Source organism: Streptopelia decaocto, assembly GCF_964273445.1.
Source record: "Streptopelia decaocto genome assembly, contig: HAP1_SCAFFOLD_806, whole genome shotgun sequence".
NCBI lineage: Eukaryota > Metazoa > Chordata > Aves > Columbiformes > Columbidae > Streptopelia > Streptopelia decaocto.
In genome coordinates this window covers 25,111-46,619 of record NW_028115356.1, presented here as the reverse complement: position 1 = coordinate 46,619, position 21,509 = coordinate 25,111, and the positions used below count along the sequence as shown (strand labels likewise).

At 58.8% G+C, this 21,509-nt stretch overlaps 1 protein-coding gene across 1 annotated transcript in view; it reads left to right on the top strand.

Moving 5' to 3' along the window:
* Nucleotides 1-21,509, top strand: part of LOC309452806 (E3 ubiquitin-protein ligase HUWE1-like) — a gene marked incomplete at both ends in the record, with an annotated part of 31,047 nt that overhangs the window by 8,782 nt on the left and 756 nt on the right. Inside the window, 21 exons of the mRNA XM_082077487.1 lie at nucleotides 1,187-1,456; nucleotides 4,124-4,276; nucleotides 6,258-6,385; nucleotides 6,474-6,555; nucleotides 7,595-7,771; nucleotides 8,677-8,818; nucleotides 10,075-10,466; nucleotides 11,972-12,167; nucleotides 13,183-13,353; nucleotides 13,949-14,091; nucleotides 14,346-14,412; nucleotides 14,850-15,049; nucleotides 15,776-15,987; nucleotides 16,652-16,831; nucleotides 17,972-18,138; nucleotides 18,636-18,781; nucleotides 18,865-18,940; nucleotides 19,045-19,143; nucleotides 19,229-19,362; nucleotides 19,914-20,085; nucleotides 21,299-21,494. Of these exons, the coding sequence (XP_081933613.1) occupies nucleotides 1,187-1,456; nucleotides 4,124-4,276; nucleotides 6,258-6,385; nucleotides 6,474-6,555; nucleotides 7,595-7,771; nucleotides 8,677-8,818; nucleotides 10,075-10,466; nucleotides 11,972-12,167; nucleotides 13,183-13,353; nucleotides 13,949-14,091; nucleotides 14,346-14,412; nucleotides 14,850-15,049; nucleotides 15,776-15,987; nucleotides 16,652-16,831; nucleotides 17,972-18,138; nucleotides 18,636-18,781; nucleotides 18,865-18,940; nucleotides 19,045-19,143; nucleotides 19,229-19,362; nucleotides 19,914-20,085; nucleotides 21,299-21,494 (3,503 nt within the window). The remainder of the gene's footprint in view (nucleotides 1-1,186; nucleotides 1,457-4,123; nucleotides 4,277-6,257; nucleotides 6,386-6,473; nucleotides 6,556-7,594; nucleotides 7,772-8,676; nucleotides 8,819-10,074; nucleotides 10,467-11,971; nucleotides 12,168-13,182; nucleotides 13,354-13,948; nucleotides 14,092-14,345; nucleotides 14,413-14,849; nucleotides 15,050-15,775; nucleotides 15,988-16,651; nucleotides 16,832-17,971; nucleotides 18,139-18,635; nucleotides 18,782-18,864; nucleotides 18,941-19,044; nucleotides 19,144-19,228; nucleotides 19,363-19,913; nucleotides 20,086-21,298; nucleotides 21,495-21,509) is intronic.

Below are 21,509 nucleotides of genomic sequence, written 5' to 3'. Positions count from 1 at the left end.
ATTCATCCCCTTGTGACCCCATTTAACCCCTGAACCCCATTCATCCCCTTGAACCCCATTCATCCCCTTGTGACCCCGTTTAACCCCCTGTACCCCATTCATCCCCTTGAACCCTGTTCATCCCCTTGTGACCCTATTTAACCCCTGAACCCCATGTCTCCCCTTGTGACCCCTTGAATCCCTTGATTCCCATTCATACCCTTGATTCCCATTCATCCCCTTGAACCCCATTCATCCCCTTGTGACCCCATTTCCCCCCGAACCCCATTCATCCCCTTGTGACCCCGTTTCCCCCCGAACCCCATTCATCCCCTTGTGACCCCGTTTAACCCCCTGAACCCTGTTCATCCCATTGTGACCCCGTTTAACCCCTTGAACCCCATTCATCCCCTTGAACCCCATTCATCCCCTTGTGACCCCATTTAACCCCTGAGCCCCATTCATGCCCTTGAACCCCATTCATCCCCTTGAACCCCATTCATCCCCTTGAACCCCATTCATGCCCTTGAACCCCATTCATGCTGTTGAACCCCATTCATGCCCTTGAACCCCATTCATGCTGTTGAACCCCATTCACGTCCCCGACCCCCATGTCTCCCCTCGTGACCCCATTTAACTCCTTGAACCCCATTCATCCCCTTGTGACCCATTGATTCCCATTCATCCTCTTGAACCCCATTCATCCCTTTGCCACCTTATTCATCCCCCTGAACCCCATTCATGCCCTTGAACCCCATTCATGCCTTTGAACCCCATTCATCCCCTTGTGACCCTGTTTCCCCCCGAACCCCATTCATGCCCTTGAACCCCATTCATGCTGTTGAACCCCATTCACGTCCCCGACCCCCATGTCTCCCCTTGTGACCCCATTTAACTCCTTGAACCCCATTCATCCCCTTGTGACCCATTGATTCCCATTCATGCCCTTGAACCCCATTCATCCCCTTGTGACCCATTGATTCCCATTCATCCTCTTGAACCCCATTCATCCCTTTGCCACCTTATTCATCCCCCTGAACCCCATTCATGCCCTTGAACCCCATTCATCCCCTTGTGACCCCGTTTCCCCCCGAACCCCATTCATGCCCTTGAACCCCATTCATGCCCTTGAACCCCATTCATGCTGTTGAACCCCATTCACGTCCCCGACCCCCATGTCCCCTTGTCCCCCGTGTCCCCCCCGCAGGAAGCCGCCTGCCGCAAGGAGGAGGAGGAGCGCCGCGCCCGCGAGCGCCAGGAGGAGGAAGAAGCCAAGTGCCTGGAGAAGTTCGAGGGCGCCGAGCCGCTGGAGGCGTCGGAGCTGCTGGCGTTCACCGACTCCATGCTGCCCGGCTGCTCGCAGCTGCTGGACGAGCTGCCCGACACCGTCTACCGCGTCTGCGACCTCATCATGACGGCCGTCAAGCGCAACGGCGCCGCGTACCGCGACTCGGTGCTGCGCCAGGTGGTCAAGCAGGTCCGCGCCGCTCTTCCGCCTCTTTACCCCCTTCTCCTGCTGCCCGAGGCTGTTTGCTGCCCTCACATCCCCTCCTGGTTCCCTTAAACCCCCGTTTCACCCCCCAAAACCATCTTTCTGAGCCCAGACTGCCATTTTTGACCCCGAATCCCCATTTGAGTTGCTCCAAATCCCTCTTCTGGTTCCCTTAAACCCCCTTTTCGCCCCCCAAAACCATCTTTCTGAGCCCAAAACGCCATTTTGGACCCCGAATCCCCATTTTAGTTGCTCCAAATCCCTCTTCTGGTCCCCCTAAAACCCCCTTTTCTCCCCCTAAAACCCCCTTTTCTCCCCCTAAAACCCTCTTTTCTTCCCCTAAAACCCCCTTTTCTCCTCTAAAAGCCCCTTTTCTTCCCCCTAAAACCCCCTTTTCGCCCCCCAAAAGCACCTTTCTGAGCCCAAACCGCCATTTTTGACCCCGAATCCCCATTTTAGTTGCTCCAAATCCCTCTTCTGGTTCCCCTCAAACCCCCTTTTCTCCCCTTGAAACCCTCTTTTCTCCCCGTAAAACTCCCTTTTCTCCCCCGAAAACTCCCTTTCTCCCCCTAAAACCCCCTTTTCTTCCCCCAAAACCCCTTTTTCTACCCCTAAACCCCCATTTTTCCCTCCCAAACCCCATTTTTCCCTCACCCCCCCTTTTTCCCGCCAAATTCCTTCCGTTCCCCTCACACACTTTTCTTCCCCCAAAACCCCTTTTTCTCCCCCCAAAACCCCTTTTTCTCCCCCCAAACCCATATTTCACCCCCCAAAACTCCTCTTTCTCCCCCTAAACCCCCTTTTTCTCCCTTAAAACCCCATTTTGCCCCCCAAACCCCCATTTTTCCCTCATCCCCCCTTTTTCCCGCCAAATATCTTCCATTCCTCTCACAACATTTTCCCCCCCCAAACCCCCTTTTCCCCCCCCAAACCCCCATTTCTCCCCCCAAACCCCCTTTTTCTCCCCTTAAAACCCCATTTTGCTCCCCAAACCCCCATTTTTCCCTCATCCCCCCTTTTTCCCGCCAAATTCCTTCTGTTCCCCTCACACCCTTTTCTCCCCCCCAAACCCCCATTTCTCCCCCCAAAACCCCTTTTTCTCCCCTTAAAACCCCATTTTGCCCTCAACCCCCATTTTTCCCGCCAAATTCCTTCTGTTCCCCTCACACTCTTTCTCCCCCCCAAACCCCCTTTTCTTCCCCCAAAACGCTTTTTCTCCCTCCAAAACTCCTTTTTCTCTCTCTAAAACCCTTTTTCTCCCCTTAAAACCCCATTTTGCCCCCCAAACCCCATTTTTCCCTCATCCCCCCTTTTTCCCGCCAAATTCCTTCTGTTCCTCTCACACCCTTTCCCCCCCCCAAAACCCCCTTTTCTCCCCCCCAAAACCCCTTTTTCTCCCCCCAAACCCCTATTTCACCGCCCAAAACCCCTTTTTCTCCCCCTAAAACCTCTTTTTCTCCCTTTAAACCCCATTTTGCCCCCCAAACCCCCATTTTTCCCTCATCCCCCCTTTTTCCTGCCAAATTCCTTCCGTTCCCCTCACACCCTTTTCCCCCCCCAAAACCCCCTTTTCTCCCCCCCAAAACCCCTTTTTCTCCCCCCAAACCCATATTTCACCCCCCAAAACTCCTCTTTCTCCCCCTAAACCCCTTTTTTCTCCCTTAAAACCCCATTTTGCCCCCCAAACCCCCATTTTTCCCTCATCCCCTTTTTCCCGCCAAATTCCTTCCATTCCTCTCACACCCTTTTCCCCCCCCAAACCCCCATTTCTCCCCCCAAACCCCCTTTTTCTCCCCTTAAAACCCCATTTTGCTCCCCAAACCCCCATTTTTCCCTCATCCCCCCTTTTTCCCGCCAAATTCCTTCCGTTCCCCTCACACCCTTTCTCCCCCCACAAAACCCCCTTTACTCCCCCCAAAACCCCTTTTTCTCCTCCCAAACCCCCATTTCTCCCCTCCAAACCCCCATTTCACCCCCCAAAACCTCTGTTTCTCCCCATAAAACGCCTTTTTCCCTCACTAAAACTCCATTTTGCCCCCCAAACCCCGTTTTTCCCTCAACTTCCATTTTTCCCGCCAAATTCCTTCCGTTCCCCTCACACCCTTTTCCCCCCCCAAACCCCCTTTTCTCCCCCCCAAACCCCCTTTTCTCCCCCCAAACCCCCTTTTTCTCCACCTAAAACCCATTTTCTCCCCCTAAAACCCCTTTTTCTCCTCTTAAACCCCTTTATTTCCCCCCAAACCCCATTTTTCCCTCATCCCCCCTTTTTCCCGCCAAATTCCTTCCGTTCCCCTCACACCCTTTCTCCCCCCACAAAACCCCCTTTACTCCCCCCAAAACCCCTTTTTCTCCTCCCAAACCCCCATTTCTCCCCTCCAAACCCCCATTTCACCCCCCAAAACCTCTGTTTCTCCCCATAAAATGCCTTTTTCCCTCACTAAAACTCCATTTTGCCCCCCAAACCCCATTTTTCCCTCAACTTCCATTTTTCCCGCCAAATTCCTTCTGTTCCCCTCACACCCTTTTCTCCCCCCCAAACCCCCTTTTCCCCCCCCAAACCCCCATTTCTCCCCCCAAACCCCCTTTTTCTCCCCCTCAACCCCCTTCCCCCCCCTCAAACCCCCCGAATTTCCCCACCGCCCGGTTTTGCAGGTGTGGGACGCGGCGGACGTGCTGATCAAGGCGGCGCTGCCGCTCACCACCAGCGACACCAAGACCGTGTCCGAGTGGATCAGCCAGATGGCCACGCTGCCCCAGGCCTCCAACCTGGCCACGCGCATCCTGCTGCTCACCCTGCTCTTCGAGGTGACCCCCGACACCCCCAAACCCGGGGCGACACAAATACAGGGGTTGGGGGGCGCCCCGGGGTCGTTTCTCCTCATAACGGCGATAGAAACATTCACCGTGTTGTCCTCATGCCAACTTTCTCCTCGAATATCACCTTTTTATGAGGGAAAATGTGGAATTTTGGGGTTTTTTATGGGGCTTTTGGTGTTTTTTCGGGGATTTAGGGCGATCGGGGTTGTTATGTTGGTGGTTTGGGGGTTTTGGGGTTGGGTTTAGTGAGTTTTAGCTTGTTTTGGGGTCTGGTTTTAGTGAGTTTTGCTTATTTTGGGGGCTGGTTTTAGTGGGTTTTGCTTATTTTGGGGCTGGTTTTAAGTTGTTTCGCTTATTTTGGGGCTGGTTTTAGGGGGTTTTGGTTATTTTGGGGCTGGTTTTAGTGAGTTTTGCTTAATTTGGGGCTGGTTTTAGTGCGTTTTGCGTATTTTGGGGCTGGTTTTAGTGGGTTTTGCTTATTTTGGGGCTGGTTTTAGTGGGTTTTGCTTAATTTGGTGGCCAGTTTTAAGTTGTTTCCCTTATTTTGGGGCTGGTTTTAGTGGGTTTCGCTTATTTTGGGGCTGGTTTTAGTAGGTTTTGCTTGTTTTGGGGCTGGTTTTAGGGTATTTTGCTTATTTTAGGGACACTTTTAGCTGCTTTGAGGCTGGTTTGGGTATTTTTGGGGGGCGTTTTAGCTTCTTTCAGAGGTGGTTTTGGCTTTTTGGGGCTGGTTTTAGGGGTTTTACTTATTTTGGGGGCTGGTTTTAGTGAGTTTTGCCTATTTTGGGGCTGGTTTTAGTGAGTTTTGCCTATTTTGGGGCTGGTTTTGGTGCATTTCACTTATTTTAGGGACACTTTAGGTATTTTTGGGGGACGTTTTAGCTTCTTTCAGAGGGCGGTTTTGGCTTTTTGGGGCTGGTTTTAGGGGGTTTTGGTTATTTTGGGGCTGGTTTTAGTGGGTTTCGCTTATTTTGGGGCTGGTTTTAGTGCATTTTGCCTGGTTTTGGGCTGGTTTTAGTGAGTTTCGCTTATTTTGGGGGCTGGATTTAGTGAGTTTTGCCTATTTTGGGGCTGGTTTTAGTGCGTTTCAGTTATTTTAGGAACACTTTAGGTATTTTTGGGGGGCGTTTTAGCTTCTTTCAGAGGGCGGTTTTGCCTTTTTGGGGCTGGTTTTAGGGGGTTTTGGTTATTTTGGGGCTGGTTTTAGTGGGTTTCGCTTATTTTAGGGCTCGTTTTAGTGCATTTTGCCTATTTTGGGGCTGGTTTTAGTGGGTTTTGCTTATTTTGGGGGCTGGTTTTAGTGAGTTTTGCCTATTTTGGGGCTGGTTTTGGTGCATTTCACTTATTTTAGGGACACTTCAGGTATTTTTGGGGGACGTTTTAGCTTCTTTCAGAGGGCGGTTTTGGCTTTTTGGGGCTGGTTTTAGGGGGTTTTGGTTATTTTGGGGCGGGTTTTAGTGGGTTTCGCTTATTTTGGGGCTGGTTTTAGTGCGTTTTGCTTATTTTGGCGGCTGGTTTTAAGTTGTTTCGCTTATTTTGGGGCTGGTTTTAGTGCGTTTCACTTATTTTAGGAACACTTCAGGTATTTTTGGGGGGCGTTTTAGCTTCTTTCAGAGGGCGGTTTTGGCTTTTTGGGGCTGGTTTTAGGGGGTTTTGGTTATTTAGGGGCTGGTTTTAGGGGGTTTTGGTTATTTAGGAGCTGGTTTTAGGGGGATTTGGTTATTTTGGGGCTGGTTTTAGGGGGTTTTGGTTGTTTTGGGGCTGGATTTAGGGGGTTTTGGTTATTTTGGGGCTGGTTTTAGTGGGATTTGGTTATTTTGGGGCTGGTTTTAGGGGGTTTTGGTTATTTTGGGGCTGGATTTAGGGGGTTTTGGTTATTCCGGGGGCTGTTTTTAGGTCTCTCCAGGGCAGTTTAGGGTTATTTTGGCTTGTTTCTGTATTTTGGGGTATTTATGTGTGTTTTGCGCAGGAGCTGAAGCTGCCGTGCGCGCGGGTGGTGGAATCCAGCTGCGTCCTGGACGTCCTCATCAAGCTCCTGGAGGTGGTTCAGCCCTGTCTCCAGGCCGCCAAAGAGCACAAGGAGGTGCAGACCCCCAAGTAAGTGTGGGGGGTGACCCCCAAACACCCCCCAGCGCCCCCAAAACCCCCCGTTGATGATTTGGGGTGTTTTTTCCCCCCTCAAAAGGTGGATCACGCCGGTTTTGCTGCTCATTGATTTTTACGAGAAAACGGCCGTGTCGTCCAAGCGGAGGGCGCAGATGAATAAGGTGGGGGCGGGGGGGTCCTGAGGGGGTCATATGGGGTCCTGAGGGGGTCATATGGGGTCCTGGGGGTCACACGGGGGTCTGGGGATCACATGGGGTCCATGGGGGGGTCATATGGAGTCCAGGAGAGTCATATGGGGCCCTGGGGGTCATATGGGTTCTGGGGGTCACATGGATCCTGCAGGGGGGGTTATATGGGTTCTGGGGGGGTCACACAGGGTCATGGGGGGTTGCATGGGTTCTGGGGGGTCTCACAAGGTCACAGGGCGGGTGCATGGGTCCTGGAGGTCACGCGGGGTCCTGGGGGGTCATATGGGGTCCTGGGGGGTCGCATGGGTCCTGGGGGTCATATGGGGTCCTGGGGGGTCACATGGGGTCCTGGGGGCAGGTCACATGAGTCCTAGGGAGGGTCACATGGGGTCCTGGGGGGCTCATATGGGTCCTGGGGGGGTCACACAGGGTCCTGGGGGGGGTCATATGGCATCCTGGGGGGTCACATGGGGTCCTGGGGGGCTCATATGGGTCCTGGGGGGGTCACACAGGGTCCTGGGGGGGGTCATGTGGGTCCAGGAGAGTCATATGGGGTCCTGGGGGGGGTCGTATGGGTTCTGGGGGGTCACATGGGGTTCTGTGGGGTCACATGGGGTTCTCGGGGGCTCATATGGGTCCTGGAGGTCACATGGGGTGCTGGGGGAGGTCACATGGGTCCTGGGGGTCACATGGGGCTCTTGGGGGGGTCATATGTGTCCTGGGGGGTCATATGGGTTGTGCGGGGGTCGCATGGGTCCTGGAGGTCACATGGAGTCCTGGGGGGACACATGGGGTCATGGCCGGGGGCGGGGGGGTCATATGGGGTCCTGGGGGAGGACATGGTGTCCTGGGTGGGGGGTCACGCATGGTCATGGGGTGACACAGGCTCCTGGTGACGGTGACAATCACCCCACGCCCATGGTCACCGTATCCACACACAACCCCTGGTGTCACCGCAAGCGGGTGACACGAGTGTGGGGACACCCATCTGACCTCCCCGTTCCCCTCCCAGTATCTCCAGTTTGGCGGCAACACGTGGCGCTGGTTCGACGACCGCTCCGGGCGCTGGTGCAGCTACAGCGCCAGCAACAACAGCACCATCGACGCCGCCTGGCGCGGGGGCGAGCCCAGCGTGCGCTTCACCGCCGGCCGCCGCCGCTACACCGTCCAGTTCACCACCATGGTGCAGGTACGGGGGGCACTGGGAGCCCCGCAGGGCGGGGGGAGCACGGGGGACACCCCCATGTCATCATCTCCCCTCTTGTTGTCACCCCGTTCTCATCATCACACCCCTCTCGTTGTCACACCCCTTGTACCATCACACCCCTTGTTGTCACCCCTTCTTGGCCAGTTCACCTCCACGGTGCAGGTACTGGGAGCACTGGGACAGTCACTGGGTGGGGGACACACTGGGGACACCCCCTTGTTGTCACCTCCCCCCTTGTTGTCACCCTGTTCTCATCGGCACCCCCGTCTCATCATCACACCCCTCTCGTTGTCACACCCCTTGTACCATCACACCCCTTGTTGTCACCTCTTCTTGGCCAGTTCACCTCCAGGTGCAGGTACTGGGAGCACTGGGTGGGGGACACACTGGGGACACCCCCTTGTTGTCACCGTCCCCCTCATTGTCACCTCTTCTCTGGTCAACACCATCATTCTCCAGTTGTCACCCCCTTTTTGTCCAGGTACTGGTGTCACCAGTGCCGCTACTGGGAAGGGGACACCTCTCCTTGTCACCACCTTGTTGTCATCTCCTCCTCATTGTCACCTGTGTCATTGTCACCCCATCTCATCGTCACCCCCCCATTTTCACTCCTTATCATTGAACTGTCGTGTTCCTCTCATTGTCACCGTCCCCATTGTCACCCCCCCGCCCCAAGTTGTCACCATCTTCATTGTCACCCCACTCTGTCATCCCACTCTGGTCCAGGTCACCACCATGCTGCAGGTACTGGGGGCACTGGGACACCCCCTCATTGTCACCCCCTCCATTGTCCCACTCCCTTCATTGTCCTGTCCTTTCATTGTCACATTGTCCCCCCCCTCATTGTCACATTGTCCCCCCCCTCATTGTCACCCTGTCCCCCCCAGGTGAACGAGGAGACGGGGAACCGGCGGCCGGTGATGCTGACGCTGCTGCGCCCCCCCCGAGCGGGAAAAGGGGGGGGGACAACAGGAGGGGACAGCGAGGACGGGAGGGACACGGAGGGACGGGGCAAAGAGGAGCCCCCCGGTGAGTGGGGGGGATTTGGGGACCATGGGGAGGGTGCCAAGATTTGGGGAGGGGGGTCCAAGAGGCCATGGGGGGGTCAGGCAGGCTATGAGGGAGTGTCGCTCTTTTTGGGGGTGTCAGGAAGGCCATGAGTGGGTCAGGGTGCCCGTAATGGGGTCCAAGAGGCCATGGGGGGGTCAGGGAGGCCATGGAGTGGTGTCCCCCTTTTTGAGGTGTCAGGGAGGCCATGGGGGTGTGTCCCCCTTTTTGGGGGTGTCAGGGGGCCCATAACGGGGTCTGAGAGGCCGTGGGGAGTCAGAGAGGCCATGGAGTGGTGTCCCCCTTTTTGGGGGTGTCAGGGAAGCCATGGGGGTGTGTCCCCCTTTTTTGGGGTGTCAGGGGGCCTGAGAGCCCGTGGGGGGTCAGAGAGGCCATGGGGTTGTGTCCCCCTTTTTGGAGGTGTCAGGGAGGCCATGGGTGGGTGTCCCCTTTTTGGGGGTGTCAGGGAGGCCATGGGGGTGTATCCCCCTATTTGGGGGTGTCAGGGAGGCCATGGGGGTGTGTCCCCCTTTTTGGAGGGTGTCAGGGAGGCCATGGGTGGGTGTCCCCTTTTTGGGGGTGTCAGGGAGGTCATGGGGGTGTGTCCCCCTTTTTGGAGGTGTCAGGGGGCCCATAATGGGGTCTGAGAGGCCATGGGGGGTGTCCCCCTTTTTGGGGCTGTCAGGCCATGGGGGTGTGTCCCCCTTTTTGGGGGTGTCAGGGAGGCCATGGGGTGGTGTGTCCCCCTTTTTGGGGGTGTCAGGGAAGCCATGGGGGTGTGTCCCCCTTTTTTGGGGTGTCAGGGGGCCTGAGAGCCCGTGGGGGGTCAGAGAGGCCATGGGGTTGTGTCCCCCTTTTTGGAGGTGTCAGGGAGGCCATGGGTGGGTGTCCCCTTTTTGGGGGTGTCAGGGAGGCCATGGGGGTGTGTCCCCCTTTTTGGAGGTGTCAGGGAGGCCATGGGGGTGTGTCCCCCTTTTTGGGGGTGTCAGGCCATGGGGGTGTGTCCCCCTTTTTGGGGGTGTCAGGGAGGCCATGGGGGTGTGTCCCCCTTTTTGTCAGAGAGGCCATGGGGGTGTGTCCTCCTTTTTGGGGGTGTCAGGCCATGGGGGTGTGTCCCCCTTTTTGGGGGTGTCAGGGAGGCCATGGGGGTGTATCCCCCTATTTGGGGGTGTCAGGGAGGCCATGGGGTGGTGTGTCCCCCTTTTTGGGGTGCTCACCCCCCTCTCATCTCCCCCCAGCCCCAGACCCCCCACCGGACGACGACGCCTCGGCCGCCCCTTCGTCCCCATCTCCCTTCTCCCCCTCCCAAGAAGACCCCACGTCGTGGGAGGGTCCCGACACCCCCCCGGTGCGCGGTTTGGCCGAGGAATCCATCCCCACCATCCTGCGCGCCTGCGTGAGCATGCTGGGGGTGCCGGTGGACCCCGACACGCTGCACGCCGCGCTGCGGCTGTGCCTGCGCCTGACGCGGCAGCACCAGCACGCGCTGCTGCTGGCCGAGCTGCGCAGCACCCGCACCATCCTGGGGCTCAGCCAGAGCTCGGCCTTCACCGGCTTCCTCCCGCTGCTCACCCTGCTCTTCCGGCACATCATCGAGGAGCCCTGCACCCTGCGGCACACCATGGAGAAGGTGGGGGGCGCGCCAGGGGGGCACGGGGGCTGGGGACACGGGGGTCGTGGGGTGGAGGGGTTGGGGACAATGGGATCGTGGGGTGGAGGGGTTGGGGACACGGGGGTCATGGATCAGAGGGGTTGAGGACACAGGGATCGTGGGGTGGAGGGGTTGGGGACACGGGGGTCATGGAGTTGGGGACAAGGGGATCATGGAGTTGGGGACAAGAGGATGGAGGAATGGGGGATAAGGGGATGGAGGAATTGGGGATAAGGGGATCATGGGGCAGAGGGGTTGGGGACATGGGGATCATGGAGTGGAGGGGTTGGGGACACGGGGGTCATGGAGTTGGGGACAAGGGGATCGTGGAGTTGGGGACAAGAGGATGGAGGAATGGGGGATAAGGGGATGGAGGAATTGGGGATAAGGGGATCATGGGGCAGAGGGGTTGGGGACATGGGGATCATGGAGTGGAGGGGTTGGGGACAAGGGGATCATGGAGTTGGGGACAAGGGGATGGAGGAGTTGGGGACAAGGGGATCATGGAATTGGGGACAAGAGGATCATGGAGCTGGGGACAAGGGGATCATGGAATTGGGGACAAGGGGATCATGGAGTAAAGGAGTTGGGGACAAGGGGATCATGGAGTTGGGGACACGGGGATCATGGGGTGGAGGAGTTGGGGACACGGGGATCATGGAGTTGGGGACAAGGGGATGGAGGAATTGGGGACAAGGGGATCATGGAGCGGAGGAGTTGGGGACAAGGGGATCATGGAGTTTGGGACATGGGGATCATGGAGTTGGGGACAAGGGGATCATGGAGCGGAGGGTTTGGGGACAAGGTGATCATGGGGTGGAGGGTTTGGGGACAAGGGGGTCGTGGAGCGGAGGGGTTGGGGACAAGGGGATCATGGAGCGGAGGGGTTGGGGACAAGAGGATCATGGAGCTGGGGACAAGGGGATCATGGAATTGGGGACAAGGGGATCATGGAGTTGGGGACAAGGGGATCATGGAGCAGAGGGGTTGGGGACAAGGGGATCACGGAGTGGGGTACAAGGGGATGGAGGAGTTGGAGACAAGGGGATTATGGAGGAGAAGAATTGGGGACAAGGGGATGGAGGAGTTGGGGACAAGAGGATCATGGAATTGGGGACAAGGAGATGAAGGAGTTGGTGACAAGGGGATGGAGGAGTTGGGGACACGGGAATCATGGACTTGGCAGGTTTGGGACAAGGGGATTATGGAGTGAAGGAGTTGGGGACAAGGGGATCATGGAATTGGGGACAAGGGGACACTGAGGTGGAGGAGATCAGGGTTCAGGGACCCCTGGGGACAAAGGGATCAGGGAATTTGGCATCCAGGGGACACTGGGTGGAGGACATGGGGGTTCAGGGGACACTGGGATCAGGTAACTGGGGGTCCAGCAGATGCTGGGGACAAGGGGACACTGGGGACAAGGGGACACTGGGATGGGGACCGGGGGGGCTCGCAGGGTCCCCTGACCGTCCCCGTGTCCCCAGGTGGTGCGTTCGGCGGCCACCAGCGGGGCGGGCAGCACCACGTCGGGGGTGGTTTCGGGGAGTCTGGGGTCCCGCGAGATCAACTACATCCTGCGGGTGCTGGGCCCGGCCGCCTGCCGCAGCCCCCAGCTCTTCACCGAGGTGGCCACGGCCTGCGTGCGCATCGCCCTGCCCGCCCCCCGCGGCTCCGGCACCGGTGAGACGGGGGGGCACGGCGGGGACGCGGATCCGGAGCGGGGTGCCATGGGGGGGGCCCCGCGCCTTCAAAATGGGGCTCCAGGGGGGATTTGGGCTTCAAATTGGGGTCCTTAGAGCCCCAAAATGGGGTTCTGGGGGGGAATTGGGCTTCAGATTGGGGTCCCTGAGAGCCAAACTGGGGTTCCTGTAGCCCCAAAATGGGGTTCTGGGGGGGATTTGGGCTACAAATTGGGGTCCCTGAGAGCCAAACTGGGGTTCCTATAGCCCCAAAATGGGGTTCTGGGGGGGATTTGGGCTTCAAATTGGGGTCCTTAGAGCCCCAAAATGGGGTTCTGGGGGGGATTTGGGCTTCAAATTGGGGTCCCTGAGCTCCAAACTGGGGTCCCAGGGGGGTCTTGTGGCTCCAAACAGGGGTCCCAGCAGTCCCTGTAACCCCAAACTGGGGTCCCAAGGGGGCTTGTGGCTCCAAATTGGGGTCCCAGGGGGGATTTGGGCTTCAAATTGGGGTCCCTGACCTCCAGTTTGGGGGCCCTGGGGGTCTGGTGGCTCCAAATTGGGGTTCCGGGGTCCCTGTAACCCTAAACTGGGGTCCTGGGGGGGATAGGATCTTCAAATTGGGGTCCCAGGGGTCCCCGTGACCCCAAAATAGAGGCTTAGAAGTCCCTTTACTCCCCAAACATGGGTCCCAGGAGTCCCTTTAGCCCCATTTTGGGTCCCTTTAGCCCCAAAATATGGGTCCGTACAGCTCTGGCACCCACAAACCCTTTATGGGGTGACACAGTGGGGACCCCCACACCCTTGGGGACCCCTGATGCCCCCATTTTTTGCCCACCCCCCCCAGGCATTTTGCCAACCCACACATCAGAGCCCCAAAACCACATCCTACTGGTCTTTTTAGCCCCAAAATGTGTCCCTACACCTCCAGCACCCACAAACTCTTTATAGGGTGACACAGGGCACTCCTCTAACTTTTGGGGACCCCCTGACCGCCCCTTTTTTCCCGCCCCCCCCAGCATCGGATGAGGAGTTTGAGAACCTGCGCATCAAGGGCCCCAACGCGGTGCAGCTGGTGAAGACGACGCCGGTGAAGCCGTCGCCGCTGCCCCCCATCCCCGACCCCATCAAGGACGTGATCTACGACATGCTCAACGCCCTGGCCGCCTACCACGCCCCCCCCGATGAGGGTACCCCGCTTGGCTCTTTTGGGGGGGTCCCCCGTGGGAATTAACCCCCCTTTCCCCTGGGGGAGTTTGGGAGCAGTGAGGAAAATCAGTGTGCTCTTGTGTGGGGGGGGTGAATTGGGGTGCCCCCAGGGAGTGGGGTGCACATGGTGGGGGGGGATACTGGGGTGCCCCTCACAAGAGTGGGATGTGTCCCCCCCCACCCCGAAAATGGGATGACCCCCTAAAAACAGGATATCCCCCCCACAAATGGGATATCCCCCCCACAAATGGGATGTCCCCCCCACAAATGGGATGTCCAGATGTCCCCCCTCGCAAGTGGTATGTCCCCCCAACAAATGGGATGTCCAGATGTGTCCCCCCCCGCCAAGTGGTATGTCCCCAGAATTGGGGTAGACCTGGTGTCCAGAACTGGGGTGTCCCCAGAATTGGGGTAGACCTGGTGTCCAGAACTGGGGTGTCCCCAGCAGGACATCCCCCCCCACACTGTGATAATTTTGGGGTGTCCCCAAGCCCTTTCTTTGCTGGGGGGGGCGGTCCCCCAATCCTTTCTTTAGGGGCCCCTTCCCTTATTTAACTGCTTTTCCCCCCGCAAAAGGTGACAAGGGGGACCCCAAAACCGCCGCCCCCCCCGAGGTGAGCCAGCTCCTGTCCGACATCGGGGACGACATGTACCAGCAGTACCGCAGCCTCACGCGGCCGCCCCCCGACTTCGACCCCCCCGCCGGCTTCGCCATCAACGTCCGTGGGGGTTTTGGGGTTTGGGGTGGGGGGATTTGAGGGGTTCAAGGGGAGATTTTGGAGTGCTGGGGAGGGATTTGGGGGGCTCAAGGGGGGATTTTGGGGTGCTGGGGGGGATTTTGGGTGCTGAGTGGAAAGGGGGATCTGGGGAAGGGGGGGATTTTTGGGGTGTGTGTGGGGGATTTGGGGTGCAGGGAGGTTCATGGGGGGTTTTGGGGGCCCCCCCGGCTCTGATGTCCCCCCCGGCCCCACAGACCCAGGTTTTCGGTGCTGACGGAGCCACCGCGGAGACGCCGCCCTCGGGGACCCCCCAGGGAGAAGGTAGCGGCGTTTCCCCCAATGTCCCCTTATTGTCCCCTTCCAATGTCCCCTCTCTGCCTCTGAACCCCCTCGGGGTCCCCTTCCTGTCCCCAGGGCCCTACAACATCCCTTCTGTGTCCCCAAGACCTTTAATGTCCCCTCTGTGTCCCCAAAGCTCTTCACATCCCCTTTGTGTCCTTTAGCCCCCCATGTCCCCTCCACTCCCCCAAATCTTTTGATGTGCCTGAGCTCCTCAGTGTCCCCAACCCCCTGATGTCCCCTGACATCCCTTTGGTGTCACCAAGTCCCTCAGTGTTTCCTCAATGTCCCCAAGACCCTAACGTCCCCTCCACATCCTTGAGCCCCCTGATGTCCCCCCGAGCCTCCTAATGTCCCCATCCCCAATCCCCGCAGCGTCCCCACGATGTCCCCTCATGTCCCCACCGTGTCCCCCGCAGGTGGCAGCCCCGGGGAGGGGCGGAAGGAGAAGGACGGGGAGCGTGGGGACGAGCGTCCCCGGGCCAAGGCCACCCGTCCCCTCCTCCCCACCTCCAGTATCCTGCGCTTACTGGCCGAACTGGTGCGCTCCTACGTGGGCATCGCCAGCCTCATCGCCAACTACAGCTACTCCGTGGGACAGTCCGAGCTCATCAAGGAGGTGACAATGACACTGGGGACACCTGGGGACACTTGGGGACATGGGCGGCGCCCCCCCAGGGACACCGCGGGGGCATTTTTGGGGAGCCGGAGGGGGACAGTTGGGGGGTTGTCACCCCACACGTTGAGCTGTGGTGTCACCTGGTGTATTGAGGAAGGGACGGGGACACTTGGGGACATCGGTGGCACCGAGGGGGAGCCCCCAGGGACGTTGCAAAGGCAGTTTTGAGGGGTTGTGGGGGGACAGTGGGCGTTTGTCACCCTTTGTCACCCCAGGGTCCCTGTCACCTGGTGTGATGGGGTCACCTGAGAGTCCCTGTCACCCCATGTACTGGTGTCCTCTGTCCCCCCAATACTGGTGTCCCCCACATACTGGTGTCCCCCGCTATGCTGATGTCTCCTGTCCCCTTCATACTGGTGTCCTCCCATACTGGTGTCCCCTCCTATGCTGGTGCTTCCTGTCCCTTTCATACTGGTGTCCCCCCCATACTGGTGTCCCCCCCTATGCTGGTGCCTCCTGTCCCCCCCATACTGGTGTCCCCTGTCACCCCAACACCTGTGTCCCCATCACCACCTCCCTCCGTGTCCCATCGCCCCCCATCCCTTTGTCCCCCTTTGTCCCCCCGTGTCCCCAACCCCCCACCTCAGGAACAGGACGACTCGGGGCTGTCTTGATGTGTCTGACCCCCTGTTGTCCCCATGTCCCCTCATTGTCCCTTGTCCCCAGGACTGCAGCGTTCTGGCCTTCGTCCTGGACCACCTGCTGCCCCACACGGGGACCAGCGAGGACAAGGACACGCCGGCGCTGGCCCGGCTCTTCCTGGCCAGCCTGGCGGCCGCCGGCTCCGGCACCGATGCCCAGGTGGCCTTGGTCAACGAGGTGAAGGCGGCGCTGGGCCGCGCTCTGGCCATGGCCGAGAGCACCGAGAAGCACGCCAGGTAGGGGACACGGGGACGGCCCGGCCACCGGCGGCCTCGGAAAACACTCGGGGGGTTTAGGTGGCTTCCATGTGGGTGAGACGTTCTTCGGGGGCTTGAGGTGTTCCTCACGGGGTTGAGATGTCCCTCATGAGGTTGAGATGTTCCCAAAGGGTTGAGTTGTTCCTCATGAGGTTGAGATGTCCCTTATGGTGTTGAGATGTTCCTCATGGGGTTGAGATGTTTTTCATGGGGTGGAGATGTCCCTCATGGGGTTGAGATGTTCCTCACGAGGTTGAGATGTCCCTTATGGTGTCGAGATGTTCCTCATGGAGTTGAGATGTTTTTCATGGGGTTGAGATGTCCCTTATGGTGTTGAGATGTTCCTCATGGGGTTGAGATGTTCCTCATGGGGTTGAGATGTTCGTCACGGGGCTGAGATGTCCCTTATGATGTTGAGCTGTCCCTTGTGGTGTTGAGATATTCCTCATGGTGTTGAGATGTTCCTCAGGCATTTGAAGTGTCCTTGGTGGGGTTGCGATGTTCCTCATATGGTTGAGATGTCTCTCATGGGATTGAGATGTCCCTTGTGGGGTTAAAGATGTTCTCCATGAGGCTGAGATGTCCCTCATGAGGTTCTGGTGTCTTCCATGGGTTGTGACGCATCCTTTTGTCCCACCGCCAGGCTCCAGGCCGTCATGTGCATCATCAGCACCATCATGGAGTCCTGCCCGTCCACCTCCAGCTTCTACAGCAGCGCCACCAAACCCCAGCACAACGGCATGAACAACATCATCCGCCTCTTCCTCAAGAAGGGCTTGGTCAACGACCTGGCCAGGGTGCCCCACAGCCTCGACCTCTCCAGGTACCGCCCACCCCGGACGCCTGGGTCCACTCTCCTTGGTGGGGACTTGAGGGTTATGGTGGGACTTTGGGGTTGTGGTGGGTCTTGAAGGTCTTGGTGGATCTTGGGGGAGTTGTGGTGGGTCTTGGTGGATCTTGGTTGGATCTCAAGGGGTCTTGAGGGTCTTGGAGGTCATGATGGGGTCTTGAGGGGTTTTGGTGGGTCCTGGTGGGTCTTGAGGGGTTGTTGGTGGTCTTGGTGGGTCTAGAGGGCTTGTGGTGTGTCTTGAGAGGGGTTGTGGTGGATCTTGAGGGGTTGTGGGGGGACTTGGGGGATTCTGGTGGGTCTTCAAGGGGTCTTGGAGTGTCTTGAGAGGTTGTGATGGGTCTTGAGGGATCATGGTGGGTCTTGAGGGGTCCTGGGGGGTTTTGGGCGGGTTGTGGTGGGTCTTGAAGGTCTTGGTGGGTCTTGAGGGGTTGTGAGGGGTCTTCAGGGTTCTTGGTGGATCTTGAGAGGTTGTGGTAGAACTTGATGCGTTGTGGTGGGTCTTGGGGGATCCTGGTGGGTTCTTGGGGGCTCTTGGTGGGTTTTGGGTGGTCTCGAGGAGTTTGGTGGGTCTTGGGGCATCTTGTTTGGTCTTGAGGGGTCTTGGTGGACCTTGATGGGTCTTGAAGAGTCTTGATGGTCTTGAGAGCTTGTGGTGGGTTCTGGGGGATCTGGTGGGTTCTGGGGGATCTGGTGGGTTCTGGGGATCCTGGTGGGTTCTGGGGGATCACGGTGGGTTCTGGGGATCACGGTGGGTTCTGGAGATCACGGTGGGTTCTGGGGGGGTCATGGTGGGTTCTGGAGATCATGGTGGGTTCTGGGGATCACGGTGGGTTCTGGGGGGTCGTGGATTCTGGGGGATCATGGTGGGTTGTGGGGGGTCATGGTGGGTTCTGGAGATCATGGTGGGTTCTGGGGGGGTCATGGTGGGTTCTGGGGGATCATGGTGGGTTCTGGAGATCACGGTGGGTTCTGGGGGTGTCATGGTGGGTTCTGGAGATCATGGTGGGTTCTGGAGATCATGGTGGGTTTGGGGGGTCATGGTGGGTTCTGGGGGTCACGGTGGGTTCTGGGGGGTCCATGTCCCCCCCCAACACCCCGTTGTCCCCCCCCCAGCCCCAACATGGCCAACACGGTGAACGCGGCGCTGAAGCCGCTGGAGACCTTGTCGCGCATCGTCAACCAGCCCAGCGGCCTCTTCGGCTCCAAGGGCTCGTCCAGCAAGAGCAAAACCGAGGGGGCCGGGGGGGCCCGCGGGGGGGGCAGCGCGCCCCCCGATGGAGGTAACGACCCCCCCGAACCCCAAAATACCCCCTGGACCCCCAAATCCACCCTAGAGACCCCAACATGTCTGAGTCCCCCCCATGTCCCCTTTGTCCCACCTCATTTTCCTTGTGCCCTCCCCACACGTCTTGTGCCCCCCCACATGTCTTGTGCCCCCCCAACACGTCTTGTGCCCCCCAAATATCTTGTGCCGCCCCCCAAATATCTTGTGCCCCCATCTTCTTGTGCCCCCCCTCAGAATCTCTTGTACCCCCCAAAATGCTTCGTGTTCCCCCCATTTCTTGTGCCCCCCTATTTCCCTCCGTCCCCCCAATCTTTCTTGTGCCTCCCCATTTCTTGTGCCCCCCCATTTTCCCCATGCCCCCCCCCCCAATTTTCACTGTCCCCCCACATCTCCTTTGTCACCCATGTCCCCATTGTCCCCTCCTCCCACACCTGCCTTGGGGCAGTGGGTGACACCCCCTTGACCCCCCTCTGCCCCCCCCCAAATAAAAAGGGGACCCCGGGGACCCCGAACCCCCCGAGGAAGACGCGGAAGCGGCGCAGGCGGAAGCGGCCGACGGTGACATGGACGGCGAGGCCGAAGGTGACACCGTGGTGCTGGCGGGACAACCCGAGGGACTCAGCACCCAAGAGATGCAGGTCAGGGGGACCCCCCCCCAAAAAGAACCCCCGTACCCCCAAATTTCCCCCCTCACCCCCCCAAAAATAACCCCCCAAACCAGGTGGAAAACGAGCTGGAGGATCTCATCGACGAGCTGCTGGAGAGAGACGGCGCCAGCGGCAACAGCACCATTATCGGTGAGTTTTCCCTCAAATTTGGGGTCCCCCCAGATATTATGGACCCCCCCCAATATCAGGGTGATCCCCCCCGCACCCCTAATTCTATTTCTTCCCCGTCAAAGTGAGTCGTTCGGGCGAGGACGAGTCGCAGGAGGATGTTCTGATGGACGAGGCGCCTTCCAACCTCAGCCAGGCTTCCACCCTCCAGGCCAACCGCGAAGGTGGGGGGGGACCCCGAGTTTTGGGGGATTTGGGGGGATTTTGGGGGCGCTGAGATCCCACGGATTCTTGTCCCACCCCTGGAAGACTCGATGAACATCCTGGATCCCGAGGACGAGGAGGAGCACACGCAGGAGGAGGACAGCAGCGGCAGCAACGAGGACGAGGACGACAGCCAGGACGAGGAGGAGGAGGAGGAGGAGGAGGATGAAGACGATCAGGTGGGGACACCCGGACGCCTGGGTCCCTTATCGCGGACGCCTGGGTCCCTTGTCCCGGACGCCTGGGTCCCCTCCTCGGATGCCTGGATCCCCTCCACAGACACTTGGGTCCCTTATCCCGGACGCCTGGGTCCCTTATCCCGGACGCCTGGGTCCCTCATCCCGGACACCTGGGTTCCTTATCCCGGACGCCTGGGTCCCTTATCCTGGACACCTGGGTTCCTTATCCCGGACGCCTGGGTCCCCTCTCTCAGACGCCTGGGTCCCCTCTCCCGGACACCTGGGTCCCCTTTTCCTGGATGCCTGGGTCCCTTTTCCTGGACGCCTGGGTCCCCTCTCCCGGATGCCTGGGTCCCCTCCCCAGACACCTGGGTCCCTTTTCCTGGACCCCTGGGTCCCCTTCTCCCGGACGCCTGGGTCCCTTGTCCCGGACGCCTGGGTCCTCTCCTGGTTGGGGTGCCCCATTTTGGGTCAAGATTCCCCAATTTTGAGTCAAACCCCCCCATTTTGGCTCCAAACCCCCCATTTTTGTCTCCAACCCCCACCCCCAGGACGACGAGGAGGGGGAGGAGGGCGAGGAGGAGGAGGATGACGACGAAGGCTCGGAGATGGAGCTGGACGAGGACTATCCCGACATGAACGCCTCCCCCCTCGTGCGCTTCGAGCGCTTCGACCGCGACGACGACCTCATCATCGAGTTCGACAACATGTTCGCCAGCCCCGGTACGCGGGAAACGGGGGAAAAACAGGGGAAATGGGGAAAACAGGAAATGGGAAACTTGTCAGCGAGTTCCACAACATGTTCACCATGGGAAATGGGGGAAAAACAGGGGAAATGGGGAAAACAGGAAATGGGAAACTCGTCAGCGAGTTCCACAACATGTTCACCATGGGAAATGGGGGAAAAACAGGGGAAATGGGGAAAACAGGAAATGGGAAACTCGTCAGCGAGTTCCACAACGTGTTCACCATGGGAAATGGGGGAAAAACAGGGGGAAATGGGTAAAAGAGGAAATGGGAAACTCGTCATTGAGTTCCACAACGTGTTTGGCAGCCCCGGTATGCGGGAAATGGGGGAAAAACGGGGGAAATGGGGAAAACAGGAAATGGGAAACTCGTCAGCGAGTTCCACAACGTGTTCGCCAGCCCCAGTACACGGGAAATGGGGGAAAAACGGGGGAAATGGGCAAAAAAAGGGGGGAAATGGGCAAAATCGTCATGGAGTTCAACAACATGTTTGGCAGCCCCGGTATGTGGGAAAAATGGGGGGAAAACGGGGCTAAAATAGGGGGAAATGGGGCAAAAAAGGGGGGAAATGGGTGGAAATGGGGATTTGGGGGCCAATTCACACCCCAGTTCTTCATGTCCCCATAACTTTGGGGGGGCCTTAAGCAGGGGTTCCCCACAACACCCCAAGTTCTCACCTCACTGGTGTCTATAGGGGGGTCAGGATGGGGGTTCACCCCCAGCACCCCAATTTTCACTCTCTCCAGAACTCACGTTCCCTAGTGGGGGGGGGGGGGGCGGGGATTAAAAAGGGGGTTCCCCCCTCACCCCAATTCTTCACATCCCCATAACTTTGGGGGGGCTTAAGCAGGGGTTCCCCCCCAACACCCCAAGTTCTCACCTCACTGGTGTCTATGGGGGGTCAGGATGGGGTTCACCCCCCGGCACCCCTAGTGGGGGGGGGCAGTTAAAAAGGGGGTTCCCCCCTCACCCCAATTCTTCACATCCCCATAACTTCGGGGGGGGGGAGCTTAAACAGGGAACACCCCAAGTTCTCACCTCACTGGTGTCTATGGGGGGGTCAGGATGGGGGTTCACCCCCAGCACCCCAACCTTCGCTCTCTCCGGGTGCTGCATTTGGGTTGAAAAGTGGGTTCCCCCCCCTGACACCCCCATTTCCCCCCTGACACCCCCAATTTCCCCCCCCCAGCCGACATCCCGCCGTCGCCGGGGACCATCCCCGCCAGCCACCCGCTGCTGGTGCGGCACGCCGAGCACGGGGGGGTGACGCTGGGGACGGGAGGCGCCACCCCCCGCCTGGCGCAGGGGCTGGGGGGGCGCAGCCAGCGCACCCTGCGCCAACTCACCGCCAACGCCGGCCACACCATCCACGTGCACTACCCGGGGCCCGCCAGCCCAAC